Source organism: Eublepharis macularius, chromosome 3, assembly GCF_028583425.1.
Source record: "Eublepharis macularius isolate TG4126 chromosome 3, MPM_Emac_v1.0, whole genome shotgun sequence".
Lineage (NCBI taxonomy): Eukaryota > Metazoa > Chordata > Lepidosauria > Squamata > Eublepharidae > Eublepharis > Eublepharis macularius.
In genome coordinates this window covers 39927760-39941728 of record NC_072792.1, presented here as the reverse complement: position 1 = coordinate 39941728, position 13969 = coordinate 39927760, and the positions used below count along the sequence as shown (strand labels likewise).

The 13969-nt window shown below is 39.7% G+C and overlaps 1 protein-coding gene across 1 annotated transcript in view; it reads right to left on the bottom strand.

Annotated features, from left to right (window-relative positions):
* Positions 1 to 13969, bottom strand: part of PCCA (propionyl-CoA carboxylase subunit alpha) — a 324266-nt gene that overhangs the window by 69742 nt on the left and 240555 nt on the right. Inside the window, exon 21 of the mRNA XM_054973482.1 lies at positions 6775 to 6828. Within this exon, the coding sequence (XP_054829457.1) occupies positions 6775 to 6828 (54 nt within the window). The remainder of the gene's footprint in view (positions 1 to 6774; positions 6829 to 13969) is intronic.

Here is a 13969-nt window from a genome sequence, read left to right as displayed (position 1 = left end):
TCAAATCAAGCAAGGAGCAGGAGATACACAGGAAGAGCCTTGTATGAATCCGTTACTCACATTACAATTTGTTATGCTAATGTTTGATGTCTTTGGGACTGATGTTTGGGAGATGGGCCACACATATATGATACTTCCTATGTTAATCAGGACCTACCACAAGAGCTTTGCTTTTTACTTCCTTAGAAAAACAATGAATTGTAAGACAATGTTCAATAAATATGGAAAGGCAACTGAAGAGATGGATGGGATTTTTAAAGCCAGCCATTGCTCAAGGACAGCCTGCTCTTCCTGTGACAGACACACAACTGTTTTTCAGATAGCTGTTGCTTCAAAATGTCCCACAAGGCAGCTCTGACAAGGTAGGCAGTTAGATCTCTCTCTAGGTAGGATCTAGCCATGTGTGTACAAAACGTAAACATATGGACAACTTCTAGAACATTCCACAGTATTAGCTACAAAATAAAATTTCATTAAGAGGCAAACTACATGCTATGTTGGAGATCTCATAATGTATTTTTTTTTTAAACTTAAAAATGTATGTTTGGGGGAGTATTGATTGAAACGGCTACTCTGGGCTACAATTAACCCAGAGAAGTGAAGAAAGCATGTATCCTATTCTTTTCCTACTAGAGCTAATTACAGCAGAATCCAGAAGATTGGTGCTGAGTCGGAAAATGACATGGAGAGGGTGGGGAGGTAAACAGCCCCCACCGTGCCCAGTGCTGTGGCTGTGATGGTGATGATTGTTGTTCAGCTTTTTATGGATGTGATTACAGACCTCCAATCCAGCATGTAGGTTTTCCCTCAAATTGTCTTCCCCTACAAAAATGCAACACATAATTTTTTTCTGAAGTCTCATGAGATTAGAAACCCAGCCTGAGTCTTTATGTGATAGATGGTGTTTTAAAGGCTTATTCCAGTCCAGCCTTCACATGAGCCAGGACAGTCCCACCCCCAGGTAGGAGAGTAACATAGGCTTTGATTGGTCACCTTTTGGGGGTGGGGCTAAAAAGGAGGGGGATTTTTTTTGTCAATCCTGACTGGCTGTTGGCCTAGTAGGTACTTTGTCTTCCTTGAAATATTCCTTCTTCCATGTAAAGATTTTGCATTTTCTTATTTGGTGGAATTTGGCTGTTAATTGCTTCCCCACATTTTCATTACTACTTTGGCAGCCAGATTACTATGGATTTGGAAAAAGACATCATCATTAGTGAGAAAGCACCTAGGAGTAACATCTTGAATGGGATGGAGAATAGCTGGATGCTGACATAACTGGAACGGTTCAAGAAAACTATGCTGGTTATGGTAGTGAAGCTCCACAGCTGTGTAGGGGCAGTATATTTGAATAAAACAAATCCTTTTCTCACTGCACCATTGTTTTTTGTTCTTTGCTGATAAACATCTGCCATATGTTTTAACGCACGTGTAACATGCTATCATGCCAGCTACTGAACAGCTCTTGCAACTGGGACACTCACAGTCCTGAAAAATGTATCACTCTGCGATGATGTCGTGAGAGGCTTTGCTCTTATCCCAAGCCTGTAATATAGCAAAACACTCAAACAACTGGTAACCTCACCACATAAAATAGCCTGAACAAAGTGGCTTTACATAACAGTTTTCACATCAAACTGTTTTTCCAAATCTACTACTGCTCATTTGAATTCAATCAGATCCTCCAGTTTATCCTTGCCGTTAAAGGGACACATCAGTCTCACTGTCTCTCAAGACTATAACATCCTTGCACAAGAAGTATAAAATAAAATATCTTAATGGATTATAAATACACAGGAAAAAATAGCCTTGTAGCCAGCCACTCCACTAAGCAAGTTTAATGCCTCCTCCAACTGAAGTAGTTCTTCTTCCAACAGAACAGCTACTTAAGTTAGAGGAGGGCACTATGTTGGAGGAACCTCCAGCCCACAGTAGGATACAGCCTGTGGTTTGAAATTCATGGTCTATTATTATAGTCCATTTCTTTACACACTGGCCTTTTTCATACTGCTTCGCCGATCGTGCAAAACTCCCGTAACGACACTCCTTCCTGACGCGACTTCCCGTGGTATCTCCGGTTATCGTGGGAAATCGCGCCAGGAAGGTGCGTCGTTCCAGTTTTGCGTGATTGGTACGCAGTGTGAAAATGGCCACTATTGAGAATTCAAAATTTTGAGAGCAGAGACCTGCCTTTGCCTCACTAAATTTTCATTTATGCTCTTAGAGCATCATATTCTACTGAAGTAAATTGGGGGAAAAATAAATAGAACATTTTTTTTCAAAAAGCAGCTAAGTTTTGAAAGACTTACAGTGCAATCACAAATGTGTTTTCTCAGAAGTAAGTTCCATTGAATTGAATGGTATTTGCTTCTTAGTTAGTGTGTGTAGAACTGCAGCCTAAAACTTATTGGCCAGGTGGATGGGCTTAGATCTGAAAATAAAACTTATTAGTCAGGTGGATGGGAGTAACTATGCAGAGGAGTGAACTGTTACTGTACTGTTTTGATATATTTTGTATGGTGTCTTGAAGATATTTGAATCTATTTGTATTATAAATTAATAAATGCAGATACCTGTCCTGTTGAATTTTCATGCTGCCAATCATTATATCTCAGGTAAATCCAAGAGATTTTGAAATACACTCCTGAAAAAGATGGTATTTCTAATGTCCTAGCATCAGTAACAGCAATGCTTAGGAAAAGAAATACCATCAGGGATATATTTCAGGAGAGTGAGGACACAGCAACACTGGTCTACCCAAAACAATTATTACTTCACCCTTGGCTATTAACAAGAGATAATCATATTAAAGCTACTTATAATTGCTACATACTAAAATGCATTTCCTGTTCTAGTGTCAAATATTATGCATTACTATATTCATAAGCATCCCCTAAGGAAACTCAATCGCAAATGCAATCTCAGTTCAAACACATGCTGCCTACTGGACAATGTGGTCAAACTCATTTCCTATCCAAAGGGGGAGGGGACGGGGGGGGGGAGCTGTGCAACTAGAACAGAGCCACAGGGCAGATGGCCACTTTTATTAATCTGACCTTATTTGTCCAAGACCAGATCAAGAGAACTGTTAAATGCACTGATGCTCCTAAATAATCCATAAGCCCTGCAAATCTTAGATTTACATATTTAAGATACAAACTCTAAGCAGATCTGGTATTTACAAATGATTTCTAATTATTTCCAAGTGGTGTAAGATCTATAATTTATCCAAAGAGAACTTCAAAAGTCTTGTATATACCTAAGAACATCTACTTCAAGGGGTTGGGAACTTTTCATTCACTATACTTAACAACTGTATGGAAACATGTGGCAAAAGCAGAGTCTTTGTGTATCATCCCCCATGATCTCAAATGACAAGATGCAGCACAAGCTTCATCTCTTGCTAATTAAACGAATCAATTAAGAGACTATTGTTGCAACTGTGTAACTGCTGTTCTATAGTGGCAATAACAACCCCACAGGGAGGTCTTTTACTACATTAAAATGCTGTCCTCCACAACTCCATCTGATATTATTAGAAACAGTTATTTGCGTCTTGCTGTCATATTAGTAGCAGCAGCAAATTATGGAAATATGCAGACCAGAATGGTCCCAGTATGAGATCAGGTTTGGTTTTCAGCCTCCGAGGGAACAAATGCTGAAAATTCCAAAGTTCCCCAAAGTTCATTAATGGAACTGATAAATTTATCAGCACAGCAGCCATTTAGATGCTAGGTAAGGGTCACACATTTGCATACTTTCCTGCTAAGCTGATACAATTCAACTAGATAAATTATCATATTAAGTTTACCCTCCTGAGTTAAACTGATGGAGTTCAAAATTGTTTTCGATGGTTGTCATTAATCGCTGTTACATCTTAAATGCTCGCTTTGAAATCTAATTGTGGTGGTGTGCCAAGGGTCATATTAATAGCATTCTTATTGCTAAAGCTTTATAAAAACATGTTTATTTTACTGATATTCTCACTGAAGCTTAAAAAAGTAATGAGAAATGAAGTATATTTATTATCAATAAAAACTTAATTTAAAATGTAGTTTGAGAGATTTAAATTAGGTTTATCTACTTCATTCAGGATTTTGTTTCATTAAGATTTGTGGTTAAGCCAGATCCATATAAATTAATGTTCTCCTACAAGTACTTGGGAAATACTGAAGCTGCAGTTGTAAATATACTGTGTAAAATAATGAGAACTTGCACAATTCTCTTTTAGGCAGTAGAATCCTTCGCTGATGAGAGATCCAAGTTTGTCATACTCTTAATGATTGGTGGTGGAGAGTGCCCTTAAGTCATAGTTGACTTATGGCAACCCCTGGTGGGGTTTTCATGGCAAGAGACTAACAGAGGTGGTTTGCCATTGCTTGCCTCTGCAACCCTAGTCTTCCTTGGAGGTCTCCCATCTAATTACTAAACAGCTCTGCTTAGCTTCTAAGATCTGACGAGATCAGGCTCACCTGGGCTATACAGGTCAGGGCATTCTTAATTATTAAAGCTTTAGAAAATGCTGGAATCATACAGTATGTTGGCAAAACCCACTCCTCAACCAAAAGGGCAGAGCTACATGTTATATGCTAGCAAGTGTAAATGGGTCACTTCACCTTGGTAAAAACAGCTTTGGGAATGGGTAGTTCAGAACAAAGTGGGAGCCGTTAATCCTTTTCCTGCTTACTGTTTTGTGCCCTGGAACCCACCCACCCCAGTATCATTTCACAGATTAAAACAGGGACAAGCTAATGACAAGGATCACTGCCCAAGATCCCTCTCCCATTATGGAAAAGATCTTGCTGCAGTTATTCATACCTTATTAACATCTAGGCTAACCTACTGTAATATGCTACACATGAAGTTGCCTTTGAAGAAACTTTAAAAGTTTCAATTGGTACAAATATGTTGGCTAGTATGTATGTATGTATGTATGTATGTATGTATGTATGTATGTATGTATGTATGTATGTATGTATGTATGTATGTATGTATGTATGTATGTCATTTATAGTCCGCCTTTCTCACTGAGACTCAAGGCGGATTACATAGTGTGAGGTTAATACCATCAGTAACAAGGATATTTCCATACAGTATCAAGGACATTTCCATAAACAATGTCATAGGATTTTACAAAGACATAGCATTAGCAAGGATCCAATATGGAGTTGAAGAACTACTGAAACAGAACATAATCAATTCTAGGACTGACATTATATAACATGAAGCACAAGTAGTATATAGCAGTACATATTCAAAGCAACAGATAATATGCAAGACAACATAATGGTGAAGTCTATGGTCCCTAACTCATTAGTGAAGCATCTGAAACCCCTTCCCTACAATACTGACCTCCTATCTGAGTAAAAAGCCTTTTTGAATAATTCGGTTTTGCATCATTTGCAGAAAGCCAGGAGAGTGGGGGCTCTCCTGACCGCCTCAGGCAGGCTGTTCCACAGGGAAGGGGCCACCACAGAGAAAGCCTGTGTATGAGCTGCTGTTGATTTCTCCCATGCACAGGGTGGCACCTGCAAGAGACCCTGTTCAGATGAGCAAAGCTGCCATGGAGAGACATAGGGAGGGAGGCGATCCCGTAGGTATGATGGGCCAAGGCTGTGAAGAGCTTTATATATAATTACCAATACCTTGAACTGAGCATGGTAACTGATAGGTAGCCAATGGAGTGACTGTAGGATGGGAGTGATGTTCACACTCCTACTTGCTCCTGCTAACAGTCAAGCTGCAGCATTTTCCACCAACTAGAGCCTCCTAGTTAACTTTCATGGGAGACCAATCTATAATGAATTACAATAGTCAAGTTTTGATGTTACCATAGCATGGATACAGATGGCCAGATCAGCCGTCTCGAGGTAAGAAGCCATCTTCCAGGCCAGAGTGAGATTGCAGTAAGCATTTTTTGTGGCCTCCTTAACTTGGTTTTTCTAATAGTAGTGCTGGATCCAGTATAACCCCAGGCTCTTAACTGAGTCTGCAAAGGTCAGATGAACTCCATCGAAAGTGGGGAGTACAATGTCTTTCAAGATCTCTGCCTTCTTAACAAGCATCACTTCAGTGTTGTCTGGGTTCAATTTCAATTTGTTATTTTCAGCCATTTCACCATGGCTGTCAGGCAACAATCTAAGATTTCTACTGCATCCTGTGGGAACCTGGATAGCGAGATATAGAGTTGGGTGTCATCTGCATATTGCTGACATCCCTCTCCCCTTTAAACAGCCCAGCCCCCAGCCCCTCACCCGGCAAATGGGCAAAATCAACAACTGCCTGCACATGCACATTCTCTACTGTGGCCCCCTACTTGTGGAATGGGCTGCCTGACGAGGTTAGGAAGGCTCCCACCCTCCTGGCTTTCTGCAAACTATGACTTTTTTCAGTACACACATCCTACATGCTCACTAGATTTTTATATCTGTGTGCGCACACGGTTGGATCTTAAATATTGTCTTCTGTCACTGGGAAGAGGGAGGGATTTTTGTCAAGACCCTGCTCTCATTACAGATCTCCAGTTTGCCATTCATGCTGTTCCTGACAGTCCCCTCCCCCCTCCCGCCCCACCAGGAACAGGATTTCGGGGAAGTCAACAGGCTGCAGCAGGAGGGGGAAGGAACCAAAAAAGGGGGAAGGGGCTTGCCAAACATACATGAATTCTACTGTTCTGAAATAACAACCAAAAAAAACCCCAGCACAAGTAAAGTCATTATGTTCTTCATTTTTAAGATTATTTCTAACAAAGAATGAAAAGCAGCTTTTACTACTCACCACTGTACCAAGGAACTGAATGCTAAAGTTTCCACTGGCATCCCGTGAAAGGCACTGAAATAAATAGGTATAGCAGTCGTTAAATTACACTTTATAAATAGCAGAAGCAATTTTTTTCTGAGAATGGCTGCAAATTATCATATTATGATAGAAAGAGTTGGGTGACAGGTTAATAATCAAGTCAAAATGTGGTTCATTAAAACAGGTGTGGTTAAAGCATAATGGTCTGCGTTCTTCAACAACACAACATGGATCGCCCTGTGTCTGACAGACTCCAGTTTCATATTCACAATAGTTGGTTCAAAGCCTCCTTAGATTAATCACTGAACAAAATGAGGCAATTTTTTTTCTAAAAAACTGTGGTAAAAAATCCAGAATCAATTACTGCTTTAACTTGCCTAGCTTTGTTTTTTCCTACTGAACCAGGACTCTAAAGCAGGTCTATACCGAAAGTGTTACCAGTAAACTCAGTAGCGTTTTGTGACAATGATGCACAGGTCAAAATCAAGAAGCCAGGCATTTCTGTTATCATCTGTTAAAGCTCTTCTTCTGCCTTCTTAAGCAACTGCCATACAGAGAGGCCCTATTGTGTACTAGCTTACCATATTATTGCCCTCTCCACAAATTGCTTGCCTGACACCTTAAGTCTTAGTGAAGTAAAATAATTTCTATTTACTCGTGCATTTGGTTGACTGTCATCCTGTTCTGTTTGTGTGAAGCTGAACCCCCCCCCCTTTTTTTTTTTGGAAATGGGTGTTTTTTTAGTCCTGTTGTGCTGATTCTATGGCTGTGTTGGTTCCCCCCGCCCAACCCTGCCCTCCCCCATGCCAGTTTAACATTACGCCAGTAACAATGTTGCATAAGTTTAAATTGTTTCATAGACTATTTTAAATTTTTATATTCGGAGCCTGGCAGTTCAAGGGCAGAATATACTATTAACACAATAATAAATAATACTTAGGCCCTGTAAAGAGAGACATCAAATATAATAACAGTAAACCAGACAAGGAAATTTATAATGCAGTAATTCTCTTTTGGAATTCCTGGCATGTCTCTTTATTGTAAGGTTATTTCACCCTTCTCCAAGGAACTAGTGGTGTTTTGCCTCACAGGAACCTTATGAGGCAGTTTATGCTGTAAGACAGTAACTTGCCCAAGGTCACTGGGTGACCTTTGCAATGAAGCAGTATTTGGAATCGGAATGTCCCACTCCCATCCCGAGGTTGATAATGAGTGCTAAAACACAATGAACTTGGCAATATTAAATAAAATACTAATAAAACCTTGATCTTTTACTGCTGTTTATGAGGTAATGAGGTAAGCTACCACAGATTCATAGGCATGAAACTTAAGAAGTTTTATATAGAGAAAAAATATTATATACAATATACATGCCCCTTTGTAGTAACTCCAAACATGTTAAAGTTGTGTGAAACAGACAAAACACTACACAACCCCCTCCCCCCAAACACTTTACTGGTATCAAGTACCCCTTCTAGATAACCTTTATAACTACATGTTATAAAGGTTATAAAGATGCAGCGCTATCATTGAACCATCCCCTCTCTCTGAGCTAACGGGTCATTCAGTAGCATTCCATTTTCTAAAGCCTCAGGAAAACAAAGGAGATGTGCCAAGATTTGACATATTTCAACAAAAATGATTAATGGAATGGAAAATGTGGAAAATAAAATTTCATACAAAAATCCTGACGTTTACTTTTAAAAAGGAAACAGGAATATACACTTTTCCCCATAGACTGGGAAAAAAACAATCAAGTTTTGGAAACTGGAATGAAGAACAAAGTACCAGCTGCCTACAATTAATCAGAGTAAGCCAAAGTAAACAGGTAAAGACTACTTGATAAGCTGTCAAATTGGTAAAGTGAAACAAAAATCAAGGACTTAATTCTTTTAACTGGAATGTACTGCACCCTCATTAGCATCCTGTCAATTAGTGATATATTTAAGAATAAGCCATTTTAATCCCTAACAAAATGTGTACACACACAGAAGGAGACAGGGAGAATGTGCGTGAACATTTTTAAAGAGTCTTCACATCAAATACAGTACAGATCTCATTGTTGTGGAAAGTTTTACCTTAAAGATTGCATTTTTAAAAAATCTGATACTGAAAAAGAAATAAATTCAAAACTGTTCATTAAAAAGGCTGAATCAACCAAATTACGCACACCAGTGGTTACTACAGAAAGAAGTAGACTCATCAAGACTAAGACTTACAGAGCAATCCTAAACCCTATTTTCCAGGGTTAAAGATGTCAGCCAGGAATACCTTAAGGAGCATGGCTTTGGCAGAGTGGGGCTTTGTCGGCTTCCAAAGCCTCTTTAGCCTCAGTCATCCCCTCAATGCTGGCATAATGTTATGTTAAGCATACATTTATAAAACCCTCTAGAACTCACTGTGTGAAAATACAAACTCCCAAGCTCACTTTTCTACCCTGCCCACAAGCCTCGAGATATCTCAGACTTTCTGCAACTTGGTATTGGTTTTTTTCTTTTCTCTGCTGGGCAAGCACAGAATACTGACTAGCTGTGCCAACGATGTCAGTGATGAGCCACTACTGGGGTCTTGGGATTTGGCTGCCAGTTACATGCAAGGCTGCTCACAAATGTGCTGTTGCAAGGTTCAGAGTGCAAACCCTAGTCTGAATCCTGCCAATCTGAAAACTAAAAAGCAGTAGGATAAAATGATTCTGGCGCTAAATTCAAATACGGTTTTATCATCCAAAGTTGTCTTTCATGAATACAAAGATTTCACCTACACTGTCATTCATAAAAGAACTTGAACCGTTACTTAAATGCATACAGTAATAAAACAGAAGTTTCAGGCCTACTAATATTTCACTCTCTGCATAGGGTTGCCAGCCTCCAGATAGTGGCTGGAGATCTCCCGGAATCACAACTGGTCTCCAGGCCACAGAGATCAGTTCACCTGGAGAAAATGGCTACTTTTGGGGGTAGACTGTATGGAATTATGCCATGCCAAGGTCCTTTCCCTCCCCAAACCCCACTTTCTCCAGGTTTCACCCCCTAGATCTCCAGGAATTTCCCAACTTGAAGCTGGCAACCCTATCTCTGCACTAAATTATCCGATGGTAAGGGACAAACCAGACATGACAGCAACTAGTCTGTGTGTTTCAAAACGGAGAATTACAGCTTGGGAAGGTATCACCTGAGGAGAGGAACCCTGGGAAGGCACAGCCTGGGGAAAGGTAGTGAGGGAGGGTCCTGCATTTCTCATAACCAGTTTTGAACTTTTAAAACTGCTGATATGACATCTAATCTGATCTTGGAAAAGCAAAAAAAAAAAAACTTTAAAACTACAGAGGAGGAAAAAGCAGAATCAATTTTTTCCTCCTAGACTTATTAAGAACAGACACATAAAGCAGAGACAAATAACAATCCTGAAGACGGGGGACAGCCAAGCTTTTCAGTACTGCTATACAAAAGCCAACACATTTAATCATAATTAATATCTCAAATTACCGTTGTCAATAAATACCAACAATTAAATGTTAATTTATTAAAAAGGAGTTATTTCAGAAATTTACACATTTAATTGTAAATATGATTGGCAACTAGGGAAATAAAATATGATTAACAATTGCTCTTTCCCCCTATTTATAAAAACAAATATATTTAATATTTGTTATTTATTTCATATTTTAGACATAAATAACAAATATGAAATCAAAAATAAATTCCATATTTTAGACATATTTTACATACCATAATGCTATACATAATAATTCCTTGTGTACATTTAGCAATAACACAGAATTAAAAATATTTATTAGCATATTTATTTCATGAGAAGAAATAAAGTTACAGAGCATATTTCTGCCATTCTGATTTCAGCAATCTTTTTCTTTCTTTCTTTCTTTCTTTCTTTCTTTCTTTCTTTCTTTCTTTCTTTCTTTCTTTCTTTCTTTCTTTCTTACTGAGACTCAAGGCGGGTTACACAGTATGAGATTAGTACAATCAGTATCAAGCACATTTCAGCACAGTATCAAGGACATTTCCATGAACAATGTCATAGGGTAAATAGATACAAGTTTAAAAGACATGATAATAGCAAGAATCCAATACAGAGTAGAAAAAATACTGAAGCAGAACATAACCAATTCTAGGACGGACATTAGACAACATGGAGCACTGGTGGTACATAGGAGTACATATTTAAAGCAGCTGATAATATGTAAGGCAATATAGTGATGAAGTCTATGGTCCGTAACTCATTAGTGAAGCATCCCTACAATACAGCCCTCCCATTTGAGTAAAAATCCTTTTTGAATAGTTCAGTTTTGCATTTTTTACGAAAAGTCAGGAGAGTGGGGGCTCTTCTGACTTCCTCAGGCAGGACATTCCACAGGATAGGGGCCACCACAGAGAAAGCCTGTGTACAGCTTTCACATCCATGCATAGTAAAGGGAAAAAGCATAGTATGAGCCATATTAATACAGTGAAATGTAAAAGTCAGCATCCCCCTGAATCACTTAAAAGGGGATGACAAAATTCACAGAACAATTATTATACAGCCACAGAGCATGCGTCTCTATTATGTTGCACACAGGCACAGTTTCTGTGCTTGTTTAAGGCACGGGAAGACACACACACACACACACAAAATATACAGCAAGGAAGCTCTTCCCATTATAAATGGGACTGACAAAATTTCATTACAGAGGCAAGCCCTTGCGCTTTCTGGGGTGCCTCTGGAAGTCCTTCCAATGTTGGGTGGAGTGGGGTTTCAGAGATCGCCCCTGTTGTGGATGACAAAACAGTATCTTCTAGCAGGAACCAATTCCGCTTATCCATGTCATGCCAGAACAACTGCAGAAATCCCCCAAAACTTCTCCTTTACTGCAACACTGATAAAAGTTGGAAACCTGCTATAACTGGTACAGTTAACACCAAAAGCATAGCAACTTTTTAAAAAAAAACATGTTTAATAGACAGGAAGAAAGGACTTCACCCAAATTCTATTTATTCCAACTTATGTATAGGTTTTATATTTTCTAAGTTTTGTACACAGTAACGGTTCCATTTCAACTGAAATGATGAAATCTCTAAAACTGCTGAGCAGTGTAACCAACATACATTATCTGAAATTTTAAAAAGAGCCATACATCAAAATGCTAACAGACACATATGATGTATTAAAGGAATATACACATGAATCAACTGTATTACCAGGAACTTTGGTGCTAATTAGACCTTTGAAGCAATGGGGCATTATTTTTACAAAAATTAAAACTGAAACTAAATCGGGCACAAAGTGAAGCAAATTCCTGAAATGAGCCAATGAAATAAATCAAACCACAAAAGGAAGAAGCAAAACAAAACCTTTTTTTTTTTTTGCATACTCCTGCACTCCAGCCTCATGGAGGAGGGGTTCCTGTTCATCAGAAACATCCTATCCTCAAACTCCAATCACTCCTTCAATAAACAAGCTGAAGGGTTACCCAATAGCCAGATGAATACAAACACAGCCAAATTAGATCACTCCACCCGCCTGTTTCTTCAGCTGTGCAAATGGCTACCCCAAGTTGTCCCATTGTATACCTCTATGCTTCCAACCCCCCATTTTGCCAATTCCCTATAAAGCCACAGAGCATTGTACAGTACCTCTTTTATTTATGAAAACATGCACACCCCACTTATCTTTCCATGTGGTTCAAGGCTACTTACAATAATAGTGAAAAGACATTTCCAGTTTAAAACCAAAATAAGTAAAATAGAAACCCCAAGTCTCTGAGGTCTGTATCATGATTTTCAAGACCCTGAAAGCCCTATCAAGAATGGTCTATTCCACCAGAAAGGAGAAAGCACTGCTGCTGACTCCTTCCATGCCACCAACAAAGTAGGCTGAAAGCAAAGCTGCAAGAGACGAATTACACGAGGACATGCACGTGAAGGGAGTCGCAATGTTAGCTGGGAAGCTGAGTTTTAAAAGCAATGAGAAGGCTTTGTCAATTTCCTCTCTCTACAGAGCCAGGGAAGATCACTCCTCAGAGGGTTTGTCAATTTCCTCTTTCCCTCCTAGAAGAGGAGGTGAAACTGACAGAGCCTTGGGGAGGCAAAGAGGAAATTAACAAACCCTCTGTGGAGCATCTTCCCTGGCTCTGTAGAAAGAGGAAATTGACAAAGCCTTCTAATCTCTTTTAAAACTCAGCTTCCTGGCTAACATTGTGACTCTCTTCATGTGCATGTCCTCATGTAATTCGTCTCTTCTAGCTTGGCTCTGAGTGGCAATGCAGGAACTGAGCTGCTGTAGCCATGCCACCATTGAGCCTTGTTCCTGGTCTGGGGAAGAAAAATGCCAGTCCCTCATAAACTGTAGCTGCATTCAGGGTTAACAACCTCAAAGCAGAGTCTGGATTTCTCCCAGAATTACAAATGACCTCCAAATCAGTTCCCCTGGAGGAAATGGCAGGTTCAGAGGTCAGACTTTATGGTAGAGTATAAAGTCTAGAAGAAAAGCAATCTAGAGTGATGTCAAATCCCCACTGAGCTCCATCCCCTCCCCAAACTCTGCTCTCTGGAAACACCACCTCCAAATCTCCAGGAACTGCCCAAATCATAGGTGGCAGCTGTAACTGCATTCCCAGCTGCCCCTGCAGCCTTTTGACAATAGCCTCTCCTGACCATGAAATCATGGGTAAAGAGGAGAGGGGGCATTCCCAAAGTGTCCTCTTTTTTCCAATTTAGGTGTGCAAGCCTTCTGGTTCTCCTGCATTCTAACTACAATGGGGAAGAGAGGAAAAGAAAAAAAACCTCCATGCCTGGTGTCCAGTAGGAACTCAGCAGACAGATCTAGAAGATTTCAAGAAAGCCCCTCCTCTTTGTGTCTTTAGTATGAAGACCCTGCCTCTTACCAAGAGGCGGAGTCTCCCCAAGGGTCAAGACCACACCAGGTACCATTAAAGTGTTGGAATTATTTGGAGAGAGGCCATGCTTGCTGTCAAGAACATTAGAATACAGAACTGTCCTAAACAGGTGTTGTTCATTTCAGCCCACCTCAAACACAAAATCAAATTTTGTTAAACATCCATTTCTCTGGAATAGTCTATAAAAGGACAGAAACATGGCAAGGAGGCAAAGAAACATTCAGGGAGCTCTGGGAAAGACAACAGGAATTTTGAGCCTCCCCTATCTCCTTCTGACAGAGGTCA